This window comes from Neomonachus schauinslandi, chromosome 3, assembly GCF_002201575.2.
Source record: "Neomonachus schauinslandi chromosome 3, ASM220157v2, whole genome shotgun sequence".
Classification (NCBI taxonomy): domain Eukaryota; kingdom Metazoa; phylum Chordata; class Mammalia; order Carnivora; family Phocidae; genus Neomonachus; species Neomonachus schauinslandi.
Genome location: NC_058405.1, coordinates 81,498,140 through 81,521,701, shown reverse-complemented (window position 1 = coordinate 81,521,701; position 23,562 = coordinate 81,498,140). Strand labels below are relative to the sequence as shown.

The 23,562-nt window shown below is 40.4% G+C and overlaps 1 protein-coding gene across 4 annotated transcripts in view; it reads right to left on the bottom strand.

Annotated features, from left to right (window-relative positions):
• Nucleotides 1-23,562, bottom strand: part of PLEKHB2 (pleckstrin homology domain containing B2) — a 79,173-nt gene that overhangs the window by 35,236 nt on the left and 20,375 nt on the right. For all 4 annotated transcript variants that reach the window (XM_044913239.1, XM_021695913.2, XM_044913240.1 and 1 more), the window contains exons 2-4: nucleotides 11,231-11,275; nucleotides 7,258-7,410; nucleotides 5,834-5,936 (exon numbers count right to left, since the gene is read on the bottom strand). In XM_044913239.1, the coding sequence (XP_044769174.1) occupies nucleotides 5,834-5,936; nucleotides 7,258-7,410; nucleotides 11,231-11,267 (293 nt within the window). In that variant the 5' untranslated portion in view covers nucleotides 11,268-11,275. The remainder of the gene's footprint in view (nucleotides 1-5,833; nucleotides 5,937-7,257; nucleotides 7,411-11,230; nucleotides 11,276-23,562) is intronic.

Genomic DNA, 23,562 nt, shown 5'->3' with positions numbered 1-23,562 from the left:
AAAATAAACTTTAAAAATATGTATTATTGACTACATACACGTGGCTTTATTTCTGGACTCTTAATCTGTTCCATTTGTCTATGTGTCTATGTGTATCCCAATACTACAGTTTTGATTACTATAGTTTTGCAATAAAGTTTGAAATCCAGAATTGTGATGTCTCCAGACTTGTTCTTTCTTTGGCTATTCAAGGTCTTTTGTGGTTCCCCTTGAGTTTTAGGATTGCTCTTTTTATTTGAAAAATGCCATTGAAACTGACAGGAACTACACTGAATTTACAGATGGTTTGGGGTAGTAATGATATTAATTCTAATGATATTAATTCTTCCAATCCATGAACACAGGGTATCTTTCCATTTGTCTGTGTCATCTTCAATTTCTTTCATCAATGTCTTGTAATTTTCAGTGTACAGATCTTTCATCTCCTTGGTTAAATTTATTCTTTCTTTTTTTTAAGCATTTTATTATTTTTAATGCTATTACAAATGGGATTTTCTTTTTCAGAAGTTTTGTTAGTATAAAGAAATGCAATTGATGTTTGTATGTTGGGTTTATATCCTATAATTTTACTGAACTCATTTATTAGATCTAACAATTTTTTGGTGGAGTCCTTAGGATTTTCTTTTTTTTTTTTTAAGATTTTATTTATTTGTCAGAGAGAGAGCAAGCAGAAGCAGGGGGAACAGCAGGCAGAGGGAGAAGCAGGCTCCCCGCTGAGCAAGGAGCCTGATACGGGACTCGATCCCAGGACGCTGGCTGGGATCATGACCTGAGCTGAAGGCAGACACTTAACCAACTGAGCCACTCAGGCATCCCTCTTTAGGGTTTTCTATATAGAAGATCAAATCATCCATAAACAGAGACAATTTTACTTCTTCCTTTCCAATTTAAATGCCTTTTATTTTTCTTTCTTGCCTAACTACTTTGGCTAAGACTTCCTGTGTACTGAATAGAAGTAGTAAGAGTGGGCAATCCTTGTCTTATTCCTGATCTTGGTGGGAAAGCTTCCAACCTGTCACTGTTGAATATGTTAGCTGTGGATTGGTCATACATGAGAACTACGCTATTATTAAAACAAACATCCTTATTACCTTTGTACCCTTATGTAAACATTTCTATAGCACAAATTCCAAAGAGTGAAACTGCTAGGTCAAGAAATATAAACATATTTCAGTGGACACTGCCAAATGACCCTGGGAAAAGTTGTAACAAATTCTATTCCTACTAACTGCCCATATATGGTCACAAAAACTAGATACCTAAATCTTAAGTCTCACAAATTTTCTGTTCTCCCTCCCTCATCCCCTCACCTTTCTTAATGACTATCGTTCTGATCTTATCTATACCAGTTCCTTTTCTGTTTTATTGTCATTTCACTACCTCCTTGAGTTAAAACCTTTGCTAAGTTATTTTCAAGCTAAGCTACTTTCAAACATTCTAGTTTTCTAATGGATGCAATCAAGTTGCAAAATTCCCCCAAGAGATTTATAAGCAGTTCACTACTACTATTCATTTTGCTAAAGGGTATCCTATTGGATTGTTCATATATTGTATCTGGATTTAATATTGTCAGGTAGGAGAGTCTATTATGGACTTTGGTCTAATTCAGTTCTAGTATTTCAGAAAGTATTTCTTGCACTGAATTTCTAACTACCTTCTTGGGTTCTGTACTTTGCAGACTATTGATCAATAATCTTGCTGATAAACTCTTTTAGTCTAACATAATTCTGATCTTTTCTCTAAATTCTTTAATCTTTTCCCCCTGCTTTCCCTGAGAGTACGCTCAAGTCTTTCCTTCATGTCAGTGATTCATTTTTTAGTTGGGCTTGTACCCCAAGGAAGGGAGCCAAGATTTAAATTAGATTATAAAATGAATGGCAGATATACCCTACGACGGACCTTCTTGGCTACACAGATGCTAAAGGGCACAGAAGAAACATGAATTCCCTCTCTCGTGCAGTTTATATTCTAATAAAAAGAGACAAACAAGGTAAACAAATAGCTAATTAGATTGTAAGTATGTGTGTATATGTATGATGCAAGAGAGGGGGTTATAATTTTAAATATGGTAGCCAGGAAAGCATTCTTGGAAAATTTGATTCTGTTTTGTGGGTTTTATTTTCCTACAGATGAGGAGCTTTTTCTGAGGCTTATTACATTTTCCTTTTTATTTTTCCTTTACAGTATATTTGGCACACCATTTCTTTGCATCCTGCTCATGTTTAACATGGGAAATGATACCTAAAAATTCTATTTGCTCTCATATAGTATGTGTTATTTCTTCTTGACACCCTTCCTACTTAATCTGACATCTATTGGTAGCCCCACCTCACTCCACCCCAGCAACAGACTAGGTGTTACCCTCAATCATTTTTCTGTAATCAAAGAGAATAATGGTGAGAGAAAAGAAAATTTCTTGTGGCAGTTAAGTCCTTTCTGAAAAATCTGGCTTCTACACTCTTCTGAGCATATTCTTTTGAATGTCTCATGCTAGGACTTACTTCATCAGCCACAGAATTATTCTACTCCTGTGAGCTCTGAAGTCTTCCAGTGGCTCTGGAATGACAAACCCTGGTGGGAACCTTCCACTCTCCACTGAGGTCCCAAGGATATCATATTCTCAAGGGTTTTTCCTTAGCTTTCCCAAAAAGTACCTTACTCCTTTAGTCAACATCCTTCCAGACTGCAGAGTATTACTGAAAATTTGCAAGACTTAACTAACTCCTCTTGTTACTACTTCTGGGAGTTGGAGGTAAAAACAATGAAACATCTCAACAAAATTTTCTATTTCTTTCTTTGGCCATCACTCTTTGTAGTTGGTGCTTAAAGCTGAACTTCTTCATCTGGCTGATACTGCTAAAAGGTTTCCCCTTCATTTCACCATTTTTACTCAAAGGTCTCAGTTATGGGTTGAATTCTGTCCTCTGCCAAAAAATAAGTTGAAGTCCTAATCCCCAGTACCTTTGACTTATTTAGAAATAAGGTTTTGGGGCGCCTGGGTGGCTCAGTCAGTTAAGTGTTCAGCTCAGGTTGTGATCTCAGGGTCATGAGATCAACTCCACGTAGGGCCCTGTGCTCAGCACAGAGTCTGCTTAAGACACTCTCTCCCTCTCCCTCTGCCCCTTCCCAGGCACATGTGCACTCCCTCTCTAAAATAAATAAATAAATCTTAAAGAAAAGAAGAAAAAGGAAGGTAGGTTGGTCGGTCTTTACAGATGGACTCAAGATGAGGACATACTGAATTAATGCGGATCCTTACTCTAATACAGTTGGTGTCCTTTTAAGAGAACATCTGGACACAGACACACAGGGAGAATGTCTTTTTACAACAGAGGCAGAAATTGGACTGACGCAGTGGCAAGCCAAAGAACGCCAAGGATCAATGGCCACAACCCAAACTAGGAAAAGGCAAGGAAGGATTCTACTCAGGAGTCTCAGAGGAAGCAAGGCTCTGCTGACACGCTGAGCTCAGACTCCTAGCTTCCACAACTATGAGAGAAAATATTTGTTGTTTTAAGGCACCCAGTTTGTGGCAGCCATGGGAAACTAACAGTCTCCTGAAACTAAGAGTCTCCTATTCTTTACTTTTTTACCTTTCTGAGTCATTTTATTTCAAGTATGTTTCTTGTTAACAGACTATATAGTTAGACTTTGCATTTTTTACCCAATCTCAGATCTTATTCTTTTTAAGGGGAATTTAACCAGTTCACATTTACTGAGATCATAAACATCATCGGTCTAATTACTGCTAGTTCCAGATATTTTTGCCACTACTTAAACATTCCATGCAACACCTCAGTGTATAGTAGAACAGAGCAGTTAAGAACAAAGGTCTCTGTGGAGACAAAGGTTCAAATCCTGAGTCTAGTCTGTTAGCTCTAAAATCTTGGGAAGTGTGGTAGGCAGAAGAAAATCTACATCCTAATCCTGAAAACCTGTGAATGTTATCTCACAGGGGAAAAGAGACTCTACAGCTGTAATTAAGGTTAAGGACTTTGAGATGGGGAGATTACCCTGGATTATCCAGGTTGGCCCAAACTATTCATTAAGTGCTTAAAAGCATATAACCTTCCCCACCTGCAGAGAACCAAAGAGATGACCGTAAGAAAAGGGCATGGCCCAGAAGCCAAGAAACCAGGAAGCCTTTAGAAACTTAAAAGACAAGCAGACTCTCCCCTAGAGCCTGCCAATACTATAAGACCCAGTGTTGGACTCCTGACCTTCAGAAATGCAATCATAAATTTGTACTGCTTGAAGCCACTAAGTTCAGGGTAATTTATTATAGGAGCATTAAAAAAGTGATATAGGGTGGTGCCTGGGTGGCTCAGTTGGTTAAGCGTCTGCCTTCGACTCAGGTCATGATCTCAGGGTCCCCTGGGATCAAGCCCCGTGTCAGGCTCCCTGCTCAGCAGGCAGGAAGGCTGCTTCTCCCTCACCCTCTGCCACTCCACCTACTTGTGCTCTTTCTCTCCTTCTCTCTGTCAAATAAATAAAATCTTTAAAAAAAGAAAAGAAAAGAAAAAAAGTGATATAGGAAGTTACTAGTTTCTTATAACAAGAACAGCACTTACCTTATAAGATATGGTAAGGATTAAATAACATATATAAAGCAGTTAGCATAGTGCCCAGTGCCAAGTAAGTGTTCAATATACATGTTTAAATTGTTGAGTAGTAATACTGTAAGTCCAGTTTATTAAAAAGTAGCAAACTGGCTTTACGTGTGGTCATTTCTCCATCAGTCTATAGGAAAGCTATATTTCTTCCAAAAAGTATCATTTAAGATTCACTGATATGAATCAGAAGAGTGTAAAAAAGCAGCTATATATGGGATTTAAAATTAATTCTGTGAGTTTAGCACGGAATAAATGTTTATATTTAAAATGAACATATATGTGAAATGCAGAGCAAGCACTCGACAAACTGGTCTGGACTGTACGAAAATAGTCACCTACATATAAATATTTTAATATAAATGAATATTACAATAATCTGTTAGTGAATTCTTACAATGTCCAGACTTAACTCATAAGAGTGGTACAGAGTGGCCAGGAAAAAAAAAAAATTCTTCCCCCCAAATTCTTTTTTTTTTTTCGTTTTTGAGAGAGAGAGAGAGAGAGGGGGAGCGTGCATGTGCTTGTGCTTGGGCAGAGAGAGACGGGGAGAGAGAGAGAATCTTAAGCAGGCTCCACACCCAACGTGGAGCCCAATGCAGGGCTCAATCTCATGACCCTGAGATCATGACCTGAGCTGAAATCAAGAGTCTGATGCTTAACCGACAGAGCCACCTAGGCGCCCCCTCACCCCCAAATTGTATTTAATCAGTGTTTTCAAGATTCTGATCCAATTTCACTGCCAATGTTAACAGGCTGAGAACTGATAAAGCTGGGTTTTCTTTCTTGCGGCGCTACATCTCTTCTTCAGAGATAGCAGATGGAGCAAGAACCACCAAAGGAAGGAACAGACTGTGTAATAGAGATGTCAGTGCTTTTTTAAAAGATATTTACATAAAAAGAACAAGATTTAAGAACCCATTCAACTACGCCCATTACCTAATGTACATCTAGTAATGAAAAAGTACAAAGTGGCTATATACTAATACTTTGTCATTCCCGCTATAATGGGATCTTGCCTGCACAGCTCTGGAGAAGCAGAAACTAGGACGAGAGTTATTAGGCTTGGAATAAGGCCCTGTTACATTTGTTTCACACATCCTCTGAGTCACTTATTCTGCTGCCTGAAGGAAAACGCCATTCTCATTCTACTCCCTTCCTGATAACTGGAAATTAATACACAACACTTTTTAAATTAAAACACATAAAAACCCAAAACTTACAAACAATCATCTGTGCTTTCTGCACAAAGACTGATAATTTTCCCATCTCGGCAAACAATCTGCAGCATACAGTCTTTTGGCTTCCCATCTGGAGGCTGAATATCTGTGAAAAGTAAGTAGAATAAGGCAATATTTATATGGTTCTTTTTAAAGGCTTTATTCTTACCTAACAGCTCAGATAAGCAAAGGACGAGTATTTCAGAACGTTCCGATAACAAAACATCTTTGTCCTGCTCTACAGAACCAAGCACATGAATTACAACTCTGTTCCAATTAAACTTTCTGCAGGAGGGGCGCCTGGGTGGCTCAGTCAGTTAAGCATCTGCCTTCAGCCTGGGTCATGTTCTCAGGGTCCTGGGATGGAGCCCCACATCAGCCTCCCTGCTCAGCGGGGCATCTGCTTCTCCCTCTCCCCCTTCTCCCACTCGTGCACTATCTCCCTCGCTCTCTCAAATAAATAAAATCTTTAAATAAATAAACAAACCTCCTCCAGGAAGAACAAGCAGGCCTCTTCTAGAGGGCAATCCATATACAGAGATGTACAGAACAGCCCAGATATTAGAAGAATAAGCCCCAAACAATGAAAAGTGTTAATGAGCATCAGATAATAGAATACTTATTGTTTTTATTCACAGGAAATACTAAACGGGACCACTGCTTTAAAAGTGAAAATCATACTTTAAAGTAGCTCTGTGTACCAAGAAATAAGGTCTGTGATATTTGAGCCTGGTTTAGGTAGATATTTCAACAGCTAGTCATCCATGGACACTTGTGTTTCAAGAACTAACATGCAGGGGGGCAAGATGTTACAACAACAATGGTTACTACAAGCATATAGGCCATTTGTAACTCTTTATTTCAAAAACTATTTATAGGAGCAGGATCGTCAATGTTTACTAAAACAGACTCTATTCCAAATAGAAACAGAGCTAATAAGCAGGGAAGTCTACATATGCCCTTAATAAGAAATAGAAAAGTCTATACTTATTAAAAATTTATTCCTTTAAAATGAATATAAAGAATAACTCAGGAAACCAAGGCATCATGGATTTTTAAGTAACTGACTGGTGGTGTTATCAATGAGACGCCTGTTTCTGAGCAACAAAACCTATACACTACCTAGGGTGGTTCCATCTTTCTTGGGGATCCCAGCACTCTGGTTATTCTCCACCACTTTCTCCATGACAGAGCAAGGAATGTGGACTGCTGGGTCTGATTCAGATGAGAAAATTAATCTGCCCCAATCATATGATTCATGATCCAAGTGTCTGGGTGCCCACTGTGTTTACCTCCCTTGTTTGATGAAAGATGAAACCCTTCTTTGGTCTGTCAATGAAAGCAAAATGAGTAAGGAAAATGATTCAACTCCCACCAAGAATGGGGAAGGGTAGAGGACAGAAGCTGGCCACAACTGACTCACTTACCCCGACACTCGTGCCCGGTGCGGATATTGATGCAGTCCACTGGCATATGGACCTTATCCTCGACATTCTGCCGAGTTTGGTCATCATAATAGATCAGGTGACCATCTGACCACAGGTCAAACCAATTCTTCTTCCAACGCTTCAAAATAGTACCTGAAAAAAATGGAAAGGTTGGCTTTGAGCCAAAAAAAGCAAGGACTTTATCCTCTAGCTCACAGGTAACTGAAACGAAGGAAACTTTTCTCTGGCCCCATAAGTACACACGCATACAGTTGCCCAGAGCACTACATCAAAATGGAGATGAAATCAAACTCCAATGGCACAAACACCCATGCTGTACATGCACCTTACACTAAAGATACTAAGAATGCTGCCAACTTAATAGTCCAAAATTTTTTTTTTAAAGTTCAATAAAACCTTGATTTTGATAACAAGTGTTGGTGAGGATGTAGAGGAAAAAAGAACCATCATGTTGGTTGGAATGTAAACTGGTACAGCCACTGTGGAAAACAGTATGGATGCTCCCCAAAAAATTAAAAACAGAAATACCATATGATCCAATAATTCTACTACTATTTACCCAAAGACAACAAAAACACTAATTCAAAAACATATAGGCACCATGTTTATTGCAGCATTATTTACAATAGCCAAGATATGGAAGCAACCTAAGTTGCTAAGTGTCCATCAATAGACAGATGGATAGGGAAGATGTGATAGTTATATACAATGAAATATTATGCAGTCATAAAAAAGGATGAGACTGTGCCATTTGTGATGACATGGATGGACTGAGAAAGTATTACACTAAGTGAAATAAATCAGACTGAGAAAGACAAATACCATATTATTGCACTCAATGTGGAATCTAAAAAAAAAAAAACAAATGAATAAACAAACATTAAAAGCAGAAATGACACATAAATACAGAGAACAAACTGATGGTTGCCAGATGGGAAAGGGCTGGGAGGATGGGCAAAACAGAGGAAGGGTAGTGGGAGATAGAGGCTTCCAGTTATGAAATGAGTTAAGTCATGGGAATAAAAGGCACTGCATGAAGAATACAGTCAATGATATTGTAACAGTGATGTATGGAAAGAGATGGTAGCTACGCCTGTGGTGAGCATAGCATAACAAGAGTTACACACCTGAAACTAATGTAACATTACGTCAACTATACTCAAAATTTTAAAAACCAAAAAAAAAACCCCCAAATCCTTCATTTTAAGCTAATAAAACATCTAATATTTAATTTTCCATGTAGTATATCTACACTCTCCCAGGAGTATTTAACTTTGCTAAACTGATCAGAGAACACTGGACTGTGAAGTCTCTATATACAAAAAACAATAATACATTCCTCTTTTAAAAAAACATGCTTTGTTTTGTTTTTCTCGAAGAGCTTTCACATATATTCTTCTCTAACATTCACCATCCCTTAAAGCCCATGGTGTGGGAGGGTCTCCCTGCTTCAGACAGACACAGAAGCAGGTTCGGACACTGGGTGTACCCACAGCCAGGACACTGACTCCCATCCTGTGTGCATCTGTCCTGCTACCTCATACGTCCCTATCAGTTTAGGAATTCATCCTAACATTTGTAATCTTGGAGTAGGCACTTAACTTTATGAAACTCAAATTTCCCTATTAGCCAAAAAGGAAAACTAAAAGGCCAAGTCAGTCACCCCTGCTCCTTCCTCACACCCAGACACTACCTACTACATCCTTTGTTCCTGTAGATCTCACCTTTCTTGGCCATCGTGCACAAATCCCATTCCATGTACCTCTCCTTATGCTCCCATAGCCATTACTGTGTGAACTAAATATGCAGCGTATCAGCCCTCCAAATTTCTTTTACCACTATCAGGCACCCTCCTTGCTAAGAAGGGCATCCACAGCAGTGTCCCAAACTGATAAATAAGTGACATCAGCATCCACTTGATTGGCAGCCCCTGAGCTGTACAGAAACTACCAAATAGAGCCACCCAGACACATAGGTGAACCGGATTAGGGAGTTCTACCCAAGTATCTCACCTGCCACCAAAGCCCTGACTGCAGATTCCCAAATTAGGCTGTCATCCATAGTCCTAAAGGTCTGTGTGGCAATAGCAATAAAAGGAATCCTCCAGACTGCTTTGCATACATGTAACCATCTGTGTACCTCTGCTACCCAGTGAATATAATACAAGTCACCTCATCTTATTTTATTAGGATTGATAGTTCTGATTTTTGCAAAGGAAAATGGAATAAATCTTCTGAATATACACTTCAAGACTGCCATGGACCAGGACACTAGAAAAGTCTGTACAACTTATTTAAAAGACATCTATTTTGTGTACGTCATTATGCTAGGCATTGACTGGGAGAGGGGACAAAAAGTCAAAATGGTCACTGTTCACTTATGTTGACAGAACATTTACATTGAGTCATGGTGAAGAAAGGAAAGCTTGTCCTCAAACAAGGACGCAGCAAAGCCTGAAGAGAAAACCAGAGGATATCCATAGGACCAGGAAAGGAACGTACATCCTCTAGGTCCAAACAAGGCTCTCCACATCTCCTGACAATTTAGGGAAGGATGGGATCACAAAACCCGAAACAAAGAAACTTACACAAAGACTGGGGCTAGGCTCCAATATGCCAGGACTTTCTTTTTAAAGCAACATTGCTCTATTTATTCTTAGAATATAGAACTGTCACAGACCTTGAAAGGACACCTGGTTCAGCTCCAGGTCTGGGAATGTAGAACTAGTGACAGGACAAATAAGCTGAAGGCTTGTGTCCTGGTAGAAAGTGTGTCAATGCCGAAATGACACAGTCCTGAATCTGAATACAGGTTTGCCACCCACAGTGTTAAGTTACCTAATATCACTAAAACTCAATTTCTTCAACTAGAAACCAGGATAATGCCACCTACCTCACAGAGCTGCTGTGGTAAGTACATAATATATGTAAAATCTATGTAACAAGGTCACAAACAACCTTCATAAATAATAGTTTTTATAAACCATCAAAGGTATGCAGTCCATTCTTCACTGCTAGTCTCAATTTTAGCTAAGTTCTGAAGGTAACCCCCCAACAGAAATTTGTATCTGAATAATAAACAGTATAAACTATAGCTCAGTTTTTTGCTAGTCATAAATGATATAGTAGTCACTTTTCCCTTAACTCTGCTCTTTCTAGAGGGACAGCAGAATAATCTGTTTACTTTTTCTCTAATGAAGAGAGTTGGTTATTCCTGCTTTAGAACACACCATGAATCTGGGGGCCTGGGTGGCTCAGTCGGTTAAGCGTCTGCCTTTGGCCCAGGTCATGATCCCAGGATCCTGGGATTGAGTCCTGCATCGGGCTCCCTGCTCAGCAGTGAGTCTGTTTCTCCCTCTCCCTATGCCCATCCCCACTGCTCGTGCGTTCTCTCTCTCTCTCTCATGCTCACACACTCTCTCTCTCTCTGCCTCTCTCAAATAAATAAAATCTTAAAAAAAAAAAAAAAAACTGATTCTCTTCTGCAGAGTCCTTTTGGAGATCCAAAAGATTAGTTTTACATAAACTCATTCCTTCAAGTCAAATCTTCATCTCTATAAATTAAAGTCTCCAGTGTTTTAGAATCTTAGTCACTATTCAATCCTCAAATAAAACAGGTATTTCCCACAAAGACAGCAGTACCTCCATGCTAATATATCAGAGTTCAGCTTGGTTAGATTCAAGCAGGGACTCAGGTCAGCCATGAGTACATGGGCCCCTAGATAACTTTAGGATGGGGCTGACTGCCAGGGAAATAGCAACCAAGAAGGAACTCTGGTGAGCAGAAACACAGTTCACAGAGCTCTAAAAATTTCCCAGAGGAAATCCAGAGCAAGCACATTAATAAGACTTCGACATTTATTTTTAAATGTGATCTGTTTCAGCAATAGAAATAAACATGTACCCTAAGGCAACACTAAACCCAGTCCAACAGGCTCATGTTCTGTACTTACTCTGTCGCAGCAACCATCCACTCTTCACAAACGCCATTTTTCCACCTGTAAAAGAAACAGCCAGGTTCAAAGTTATACCCTGAAAAAAGAATGGCCCATACAAGCTGTTTTTCACTCACAACAGTTCTGACACCAAACATGTGGGGTCTTTCCACATTAACAACGAATTCTCCAAATCTCAGGACAACAACTAGATGTCTACTGATTCAACTCAATTCTGACCTGGAATGAGCATCAGTGAAGGGTTCAGTTCCACAAGAGTGCTCCCACTTCAGAAAACAAGTTCTGAGCCTCCAATATTTCTGACCTACAAATTGGGGGTTCCCACAACCTCTCCTCAAATTTGATAATTTTGCCAGAATGGCTCACAGAACTCAAGAAAGCATTTTACTTACTATGTCCTATTTCTTATAAAGCATACAACTCAGGAAAAGCCAGATGGAAGAGATGCACAGAGCAACGTAAGTCTTTCATGCCTTCTCTAGGCACACCGCCCCCTCCCAGCACCTCTGTGTGATCATTAACCCAGAAGCTCTTAAAACCCTGGCTTTAGGGGTTTTAAGGAAGTGACATTAGGTAGGTGTGATTGATTACATTACTGACCACTGGTGACTGAACTTAATCCCCAGCCTCTCCCCATCCCTCCAGGTCCAGGGATGGGGCTGAAAGTTCTAACCTTCTAATCACAAGGCTGATTTCCCTGGCAATCAGCCCCATCCTAAAGTTATCTAGGGGCCCAGCAAAAGTCACCTCATCAGCATAAACAGATATGGTTGAAAGGGGCTCATTATGAATAAGAAGATACTCTTAGCACCTCTACCTCAGGAAATTCCAAAGATTTTAGTTCACATAGTTCTTACATCACAAAAATCACAGCCATCTGGTCTAACTCTCCATCCTGATCTCTGTGTCAGCTGAGGAAGGCAATAAAGCCATTTTACCTCACTGGCCATCTGGCATTTACTTAATACCTCCTCAGTAGGGCCAACACAACCCCTCCCCCCACCTCCCCCCACCTCCCACTTTAGGCTTTGGGCTCAACACTCTGCCCACCTTACTAAATCTAACACCACTCAACAGACATAAAGCATCCCAGGAACACTAAGATTTAGCTCTGTCAAGGATTTGTGGCTTCTCCTAATATGACCAGTGTCCTGGGGCTCTGGGGTCCACTGCCTCAGCTTTATACCTGGTGTGCCCAGTAGCATTCACACAGCCCAGTCATATGTGCACTGGTGTCAACAGGCCAAGTGGCCGGTCAGAGCAGAATACCGAAGTCAAGAAAGAGTGTGATAAATTTAACTCCATAAAAATAAAAATCTGAGTGGCAAAAAAAGTCAAAAAGACAAAATACTAAGAAAAACATTTACAACAGTGTTTTTGGCAACAATGAGCTAATTTCCTTCAAGTACAAAGCTCACATATAACAGAAATGACAATCATCTGGCAGTTCACAAGAAAACAAACATTAATAGGCAATAAATTTGTTAAGATATTCAATTTCTCTCTCAATTCAACACACAAAATTCAAAACACAAGTTAACAATATTACCTATCAGATGGGCACAAATGAAAAAAAACTATGATACCCAGAAAGGAGTAAGCATGATGGCAGGAATGAAAACTGTTGCATACTTCTGGGAGAAGGATTTGACATCTATCAAAATTTTAAATGTTCATAAACTCTGACCCAGAGATTTCACCATTACTAGGATTATACCTCATTGATACACATGCAGAGGTCTACCAACAAATCTGTATATTCATGGCAATGTTGCTTATACTGCAAAACACTAACTCCAACCAAAGTGATCCACATCAGAAGATGGCTCAAAGGGTACCTCCACACATGACAGATCATTATGCAGATATGAAAAAGGAGGTAGAACAGTGTGTGCTGATACCTGCACAATTGTTTTGGGGAAGGAATCAAAGAAACTCTTAACCACATGTACCTTTGAGGAGAGAAAGAAGGCAATGCTGTGTATGTATCAGAAAAGAAAGTGACTAGGGGTGCCTGGGTGGCACAGTCGGTTGAGCATCCAACCCTTGGTTTCGGCTCAGGGAGTGAGCTCAGGGTTGTGAGATGGAGCCCCGCATCAGACTCCACACTCAGTGAGGAGTCTGCTTGTCTGCTTGATACTCTCTCTCCCTCTCTCTCTGCCCCACCACCCACCCTTCACACACAAAAATGCTCTCTAAAATAAATAAATCTTTCAGAAAAAAAGTGCCTATTCAGTCCTATTATACCTTTCTTTCTATTAATACTTAAAATTTTTAACAACTTGCATGTATTATATTTTTTCTTTAATCAACAGATTTTAGGGGCCCCTGGCTGCCTCAGTTGGTAAAACATGTAATACTTGACCTCGGGGTTGTGAGTTTGAGCCCCATGTTGGAAACAGAGATTACGTTTTTTTGAGGGGGGGCATAGAGATTACTTTTTTTTTAATTAAAAAAAAAATAAGGGCACCTGGGTGGCTCAGTCAGTTAAGCATCTGACTTCGGCTAAGGTGATTTTGGGGTCCTGGAATCAAGGCCCAAGTCAGGCTCCCCACTCAGTGGGACGTCTGGTTGTCCCTCTCCCTTTGACTCTGCCCCTCCCCCTACTTGTGCTCTCTGTGTCTCTCAGATAGGTAAATAAAATCTTTAAAAAAAACAGATCTTACTTGGAGATTTTATGGGAACCATTTTTGTTTTCTACTTTAGCATTTTTAGGTACTCTCTTTAACAGTTGGATGGTTAGCAAAAAGGAGGAAAAGCCCAAGTGGGCACCTGAAAAGAACAAATCAGCCCCCCCCCAATCTTTAATTTTTCCCATGTCTAAGTATGACTAAATTCTCACCATTCTCCAAACCTTTACAAAAAGAGCTACACAAGCTTGGTTTATCCTATACTCCAGCATCTCCAAAATCTCATATTCAAGGTTCTTAATGTCCTTGTGATTTCTGCCAACTCATGCTGTCTGCCCTCTCTAAGAAAGTTAGTAAGTTTTTCATCTTTCCCCATTTTTCTCCCACACACTCAGGTAAACTAGAAACAGAAATGCAGTCTCTCCCATTTATCCCACAGGACATGCATGCTGCTCACTGCTGACTGGAGGGGACTAGCCCAAGTGCTGCTGACTAGATGGCTAACAGCACCTATCACTGACCAGGAAACCCACTCTAATCCAAAGCTCTCTGTTAGGCAAAATGACAGTTTATTATTTAAACTGGGTTGAACTGGTTTGCTAAACTCGCAGGAAAAAAAAGGAAAAACAAAAACAAAAAAACCATGCAGCCAAAAACCATCATTTACTTCCAAACAGATACCATCATATCTTCATCCAACAAATATTGAGTGCTAATATGTGCCCAACCTTGTAGTAGGCACTAAGGACACAGCAGTAACCAAGCTAAAGTCCCTGTTTTCATGTAGCTTACACTGTAGGAAAGCAATTGGTTAAACTTACAAATTAAAAAGACGGGTGGGGAGGAGCAAGATGGCAGAGGAGTAAGAGACCTAAATTTCGTCTGTTCCCAGGAATTCAGCTAGATAGTTATGAAACCATTCTGAACACCTCAAACTTGACAGCAGATCAAAGAAAAGAAGAGCAACAATTCTATGAACAGAAAAGGGACCACTTTCTGGAAGGCAGGACGTGCGAAGAAGGCAATATTCAGGAAGATAGACGGCCAGGGGAGGGGGCCTCCATCAGCTGCTATGGGCAAGTGATACAGCCGCGGAGCACAAAATCAAAACTTTTAGAAGTCGGCTCCGCTGAGGGACTTCGCTCCGGTGGCTAAGCATGGGGTGGGAACCTCGCTGGGACAGTGTGGTCTCAGGCCCTCGGGGTCACAGAAAGACCAGGGGAGCCGGAGAGTGGCAGAGCTCCCAGGTATCAGAGCAGGGAAGCCAGCCGCAGAATCGGGGAGACTCCCCTTCCTGCCCCAGGAGAAGCAGCGCGGTAGCGCACCGCAGGGATCTGCTGGGTTTGGAGTCTCCACATGGGGTCCGGTGGCAGAGATAGAAACCCTTGGTCACAGGCCAGGTGAGCACGGACTGCAGCCGGAGACCGGAGAGATGGGAGAGATTGACTGCTTTTCTCTGGGGGCTCAATGAGGAGTCACCTGAGTTCTTGGCTCCTCCAGAGCGGAGACTGGGAGGCTGCCATTTCACTCTGTCCTCCAAGGCTGTAAAGAAAGCTTTCAGGGAACAAAAGCTCCCAAGAGCAAACACGAGATTACTTAGCCCCAACCAGGCAAGGGAGGGGCAATTCCGCCTCTGGCAAAGACATTTAAGAACCACTGCAACAGGACCCTCCCCTAGAAGATCAGCAAGAACTTCCGGCCAAAAGCAAGTTTACCGATCAATGAGAACTGCAAAACTCCAAGCACTAGGGGAATACTACACATAGAATTCATGGCTTTTTTCCCATGATTCCTTAGTCTTTCAAAGTTAATTTTTTTTATATAATTTATTTTTAATTTTTTTATTTATTTGCGAGAGAGAGAATGAGAGACAGAGAGCATGAGAGGGGAGTGGGTCAGAGGGAGAAGCAGACTCCCTGCTGAGCAGGGAGCCTGATGTGGGACTCGATCCCGGGACTCCAGGATCATGACCTGAGCCGAAGGCAGTCACTTAACCAACTGAGCCACCCAGGCGCCCTCAAAGTTAATTTTTAAAATTTTCTTTTTTCTTTTCTATTCTTTTTTGAATTTTTCTACTTTCCTTTTTCAACCATCTTACATTACCAATTCTTTTTAAAATCTTCTTTAATTTGCATTTTTAATCATATTTTATCCCTTCATTATATTTAACCTTATTTTTCTTGTGTGTATATATGTATATATATATATACATAAATACACATACACATTTTTCTTTCTTCAAAATTTTGGGATAGAGTTTCTTCCAAGAGACCAAAATATACCCTAAATCTAGTATATGGCTTGGTTCTAGTCTCCTGCCTGATCACATTCTCTCCTTTTTTCTTTTTCTTAATTTTTTTCTATATTTTCTCAACCAACTTATCAATTCCGTTTTTAAAATCTTTTTTGATTTTCATCTTTACAGTCATATTCTATCCCTTCATCATATTTACCCTTATTTTTGTATATATACATGAGTTTTTCTTTCTTTAAATTTTTGGGAGGCAGTTTCTTCTAACAGGATAAAATACACCCAAAATCTAGCATGTGGCTCTGTTCTAGTCACCAGCCTGATCATATTTTTTTTTTCCTTTCTTTCCCGCCCCCCACCCCCCTGGTTTTTGGGTCTCTTCTGATTTATTTAGTGTATATTTTTCTGGGGTCGTTGTTACACTTCTGGCAATTTGTTCTCTCACTTATCTATTCTCTAGACAAATTGACAAGACAGAAAAACTCACCTCAAAAAAAAAGAAAAAGAGGCAGTGCTGACTGCCAGGGACCTAATCAATACTGACATTAGTAACATGTCGGAACTACAGTTCAGAATGACGATTATAAAGATACTAGCTGCACTTGAAAAAAGCATAGAAAACACTAGAGAATCCCTTTCTGGAGAAATAAAAGAACTAAAATCTAACCAAGTTGAAATCAAAAAGGCTATTAATGAGGTGCAATGAAAAATGGAAGCTCTAACTGCTAGGATAAGTGAGGCAGAAGAGAGAATTAGGGATATAAAAGACCAAATGATGGAGAATAAAGAAGCTGCGAGAGAGAGAGAGAAACAACTACTGGATCACCAGGGGAGAAATCAACAGATAAGTGATACCATAAGATGAAACAATATTAGAATAACTGGAATCGCAGAAGAAGAAGAGAAAGAGGGGCAGAAGGTATACTGGAGCAAATTATACTGGAGAACTTCCATAATGTGGGGAAGGAAACAGGCATCAAAATCCAGGAGGCACAGAGAACCCCCTCAAACTCAATAAAAATAGGTCAACATCCCAACATCTAATAGTAAAACTTACAAGTCTCAGAGACACAGAGAAAATTCTAAAAGCAACTCGGGACAAGAAGTCTGTAACCTACAACATTAGAAACATTAGATTGGCAGCAGACTTACCCACAGACCTGGCAGGCAAAGAAAGGACTGGCATGATATACAGAGCACTAAATGAGAAAAACAAGCAAGCAAGAATGCTATACCCAGCTAGGCTATCACTGAAAATAGAATGAAAGATAAAAAGCTTCCAAGACAAACAAAAACAAAGAATTTGTGAACACCAAACCAGCCACACAAGAAATATGAAAGGGGTCCTAGGGGTCCTCTAAGCAAAGAAACAGTCTAAAGGTAACATAAACCTGGAGGGGGGAAAGATACCGGAGGAGTAGGGGACCCTATTCGAACCGGTCCCTGGAATTGAGCTGGATATCTACCAGACCACTCTGAACACGCACGAAATCAGCCTGAGATGTAAGAAGATAGATCTGGACCTCTACAAACAGAATATCGCAGGCGGTTCATTTCGAGGTACGAAGTGGGGAGCCGTGATTCCACGGACAGATATCGGAGAATAAATGGAAGGGGGAGGGAGCCTGGCCGTGGGGATCCTACACCGCCAGTGAGGGAAAGCCTCCCGCACTGGGGACGAGGCACAGGCTCCCAGACGAGTAGCGATGAGGAAAGGACTTCAGGGCAGCCCCACGGAGGGAAACCTGGAGCGGCAGGCTGAGCCTGCAAACTGGGGGAGGCTGGTGGTTTTAGAAGCACAAAGGCAGAGACGTGCCCCAACCTGGAGGCAAGGACTGGGAGCGCTGCTGAGGGGCGCACAACCCAGGACGCTGCAGTTTATAGCAGCACGGACAGAAACAGAGATAGTGTGGCCTGGAGAGCTCACTGAAGAACAAACTGAGATCTCTCTACTACGAGGCAGAGGGTTGGAAACAGTCTCTTCTGCTCTCTTGGAAGAGATGCACAAAGCCTCCAGGGAAAGCTGCCAGAGAACAAAAGCCCTAAAAACCCGGTTTCCACTGAGCCCATACCTGGCCACAGGGAGCAGGGCAACTCTGCCCGAACAGGGTTGCCTGAGTATAGTGTGGCAGGCCTCTCCCCCAGAAGACAGGCTGGGAAAACAAGAGGCCAGTAACCCTAAGGTCCCTAGAAAACAGGTGCATCTTGCCTGGGTTCTGGTCAATAATTTGGACTCTGTACATTCCCTCAACCACCATCAACAGAATGACTAGGAGGAAGAACCCCCAAAATACGAAAGACTCATACTGTGACTTCTGCCACAGATTTACAAACGGATACAGATATAACCAAGATGTCAGAAATGGACTTCAGGGTAACAGTTATGAAGACAAGAGCTAGAATGGAGAAATCGATTAATGGCAACATAGACTCTCTAAGCGCAGAAATGAAAGCTGAATTGGCAGAAATTAAAAATTCTATCAATGAGATCCAATGTAAGCTAGATAATCTAACAGCTAGGGTAAATGAGGCAGAAGAATGAATTACTGACCTGGAAGACCATTTAATAAATAAAAAGGGAAAAGAGAAGGTCAGGGAAAAACAACTGAGAAGCCATAAAAATAGAACCAGAAATAAGGGACACCATGAAGCGTTCCAATGTCAGAGTTATTGGAATCCCTGAGGAGGTGGAGAGAGAGGACTAGAAGATATATTTGAGCATTTCATAGCTGAGAACTTTCCTAATCCGAGAATGAAACAAACATTCGTGTCCTACAGGCAGAGAGGAAACTCCCAAGATCAAGGAAAACAGGCCAACACTCCATCATGTAATAGTAAAACTCACAAATCTCAGAACCAAGGAAACCACCTTAAGGGCAGTTAGGGAGAAGAAATTTCTTACGTACAGAGGGAGGAACATCAGAATAATGTCAGACTTATCCATAGAGACCTGGCAAGCCAGAAAGGCCTTGCAAGACATATTCAGGGTACTAAATGAGAAGGACATACAGCCAAGAATACTTTATCCGGCAAGGCTGTCATTTAGAATGGATGGAGAGATGCAGAGCTTCCAAGACTGGCAGAAACTGAAAGAATATGAGACCACTAAACCAGCCCTGCAAGAAATATTAAGGGAGAGTTCAATAAAAGGAGAAAGACCCCAAGAGGGATATAGAAATTTACAGGGACAATCTAGAGACAAGGTCGTCACAGGCAACATGACGACATAAATTCATATCTTTCAATAATCACTCTCAATGTGAATGGCCTAAATGTTCCCATAAAAAGGCAAAGGGTTGCAGATTGGATAAAAAGACAGGACCCATCCATATGCTGTCTAAAAGAGATTCATTTTGAACCTAAAGATGCATCCAGACTGAAAGTGAAGGGATGGAGATCCATCTTCCATGTCAGCAGAACTCAGAAGAAAGCTGGGGTAGCAATTCTTATACCAAACAAATTAGATTTTAAACTAAAGACTGCAGTTAAAGACACAGAAGGACACTATGTCATTCTTAAAGGGTCTATCCAACCAGAAGATCTAACAATTGTAAATATCTACGCCCCCAACACGGGACCAGCCATCTACATAAGCCAACTGTTAACCAAAATCAAGAGTCATATTGATAACAATACGTTAATTGGAGGAGACCTCAATACTGCAGTTTCAGCAACACACAGATCCTCTAAGCAGAAAATCAACAAAAAAACAAGAGCTTTGAATGACACACTGGACCAGATGGACCTCATACATATATACAGAACATTCCACCCTAAAACAACAGAATACTCAGTCTTCTCGAGCGCACATGGAACTTTCTCCAAAACAGACCACATACTGGGTCACAAATAAAGTCTCAACCAATACCAAAAGACTAAGATTATTCCCTGCATATTCTCAGACCACAATGCTTTAAAACTGGAACTCAATCACATGAAAAAATTTGGCAGAAATTCAAACACTTGGAAGCTAAAGACAACTCTGCTCAAGAATGTTTGGGTCAACCAGGAAATCAAAGAAGAACTTAAACAATTCATGGAAACCAATGAGAATGAAAACATATCAATCCAATACCTATGGGATACTGCCAAGGTGGTCCTAAGGGGGAAATACATAGCCAGCCAAGCCTCACTCAAAAAAATAGAAAAATCCAGAATTCACCAACTTTACACCTTAAAGAACTAGAGAAAAGGGAACAAACGATGCCTAAGCCACACATTAGAAAAGAAATAAGGAAGACTGGAGCAGAGATCAATGAATTAGAAACCAGAAACACAGTAGATCAGTTCAACGAAACTAAAAGCAGGTTCTATGAAAGAATTAATAAGATTGATAAACCACTGGCCAGACAAAAAAGAGAAAGGACCCAAATTAATGAAATTATGAATGAAATGGGAGAGATCAAGACTAACACCAAGGAAGTAGAAACAATTATTAGAAATTATTATCAACAACTATATGCCAATAAACTGAGCAATCTGGATGAAATGGAGGCCTTCCTGGAAACCCATAAACTGCCAAGACTTTGGAACAGGAAGAAATTGACCAGTAAAGAGATTGAAGCAGTGATCAAAAACCTTCCAATAAACAAGAGCCCAGGGCCTGATGGATTCCCTGGGGAATTCTACCAAACATTCAAAGAAGAAATAATACCTATTCTCCTGAAGCTGTTTCAAAATAAAGAAACAGAAGGAAAGCTTCCAGACTAAATCTATGAAGCCAGCATTACTTTAATCCCCAAACCAGGCAAAGACCCCAACAAAAAGGAGACTTTCAGACCGAAATCCCTGATGAATATGGATTCCAAAATTCTCAACAAAATCCTAGCTAATAGGATCCAACAATACATTAAAAGGATCATCCACCACGACCAAGTGGGATTTATCCCTGGGCTGCAAGGGTGGTTCAACATTCGCAAATCAATCAATGTAACAGAACACATTAATAAGAGGTGAGAGAAGAACCATATGGTGCTCTCAACTGATACAGAAAAAAGCATTTAACAAAATACAGAATCCTTTCCTGATTAAAACTCTTCAGAGTATACGGATAGAGGGAACATTCCTCAAGTTTATAAAATCCATCTATGAGAAACCCACAGCAAATATCCTCCTCAATGGGGAAAACCTGAGAGCCTTTCCCTTAAGGTCAGGAACACGTCAAGGATGCCCACTCTCACCACTATTGTTCAACATAGTCCTAAAAGTCCTAGCAACAGCAATCAGACAACAAAAAGAAATAAAAGATATTCAGATTGCTAAAGAAGAAGTCAAAGTCTCTCTTTTCGCAGATGACATGACACTTTATGTGGACAACACAAAAGACTCCACCCCCAAATTACTAGAACTCATACAGCAATTCAGTAATGTGGCAGGATACAAAATCAATGCACAGAAATTAGTTGCTTTCTTACACGCTAACAATGCAACCATAAAAAGAGAAATTAGAGAAACGATTCCATTTACAATAGCACCAAAAACCATAAGATACCTCGGAATAAACCTAACCAAAGAGGCAAAGGATCTATACTCTAGGAACTACAGAACACTCATGAAGGAAATTGAAGAAGACACAAAAAGATGGAAAAACATTCCATGCTCATGGATCAGAAGAATAAACATTGTTAAAGTGTCTATGCTACCCAGACCAACTGATACCATCAATACCATCCCAATCAAAATTCCAATGACATTTTTCAAAGTGCTGGAACAAACAATCCTAAAATTTGTATGGAATCAGAAATGACCCCGAATCGCCAAGGAAATGTTGACAAAGAAAAACAAAGCTGGGGGCATCACGTTGCCTGATTTCAAGCTACGTTACAAAGCTGTGATCACCAAGACACCATGGTACTGGCACAAAAACAGACATATAGATCAATGGAACAGAACAAAGAGCCCAGATATGGACCCTCAACTCTATGGTCAAATAAGCTTTGACAAAGCAGTTAAAAATATGCAATGGAAAAAAGACAGTCTCTTCAATAAATGGTGCTGGGAAAATTGGACAGCCACAGGCAGAAGAATGAAACTTGACCATTCTCTAACACCCTATACAAAAATAAACTCAAAATGGATGAAAGACCTCAATGTGAGACAGGAATCCATCAAAATCCTAGAGGAGAACATAGGTAGTAACTTCTTTGACATCGGCCACAGCAACTTCTTTCAAGATACATCTCCAAAGCCTAGTGAAACAAAAGCAAAAATGAACTTTTGGGACTTCGTCAAGATAAAAAGCTTCTGCACAGCAAAGGAAACAGTCAACAAAACAAAGAGGCAACCCACAAAATGGGAGAAGATATTTGCAAATGACACTACAGATAAAGGGCGGGTATCCAACATCTATAAAGAACTTCTGAAACTCAACGCCCAAAAAATAAATAATCAAGTCAAAAAATGGGCAGAAGATATGAACAAACACTTCTCCGAAGAAATACAAATAGCTAACATACATGAGAAAATGTTCATCATCATTAGCCATCAGGGAAATTCAAATCAAAACCACATTGGGATACCACCTTACACCAGTTAGAACAACAAAAATTGACAAGGCAAGAAACAACAAATCTTGGAGCTTGTGCAGAAAGGGGAAGCCTATTACACTGTTGGTGTTTGTACAGCCACTTTGGAAAACAGTGTGGAGGTGCCTCAAAAAATTAAAAATAGAGCTACCCTATGACCCAGCAATTATGCTACTCGGTATTTACCCCAAAGACACAGATGTAGTGAAAAGAAGGGCCATATGCACCCCAATATTCATAGCAGCAATGTCCACAATAGCCAAACTGTGGAAAGAGCCGAGATGCCCTTCAACAGGATAAAGAAGATGTCCATATATACAATGGAATATTACTCAGCCATCAGAAAGGATGAATACCCAACTTTTGTACCAACATGGATGGGACTGGAGATTATGCTAAATGAAATAAATCAAGCAGAGAACGTCAATTATCATATGGTTTCACTTATTTGTGGAACATAAGGAGTAGCATGGAGGATATTAGGAGAAGGGAAAAATGAAGGGGGGAAATCGGAGGGAGAGATGAACCATGAGAGACTACGGACTCTGAGAAACAAACTGAGGGTATTAGAGAGGAGGATGGTGGGGTGATAGGTTAGCCCGATGATGGGTATTAAGGAGGGCATGTACTGCATGGAGCACTGGGTATTATACAAAAACAATGAACTGTGGATCACTACATCAAAAACTAATGATGTATGGTGACTAACATAACAGACATAAAAACAAAACAAAACAAAACAAAAAAAGTAACATAGACCTGAAAGGAACACAGACAATATACAGTAACAGTCACCTTACAGGCAATACAATGGCACTAAATTCGTATCTTTCAATAGTTACCCTGACTGTAAATGGGCTAAATGCCCCAATTAAAAGACACAGGGTATCGGATTGGATAAAGAAAACAAGACCCATCGATAAG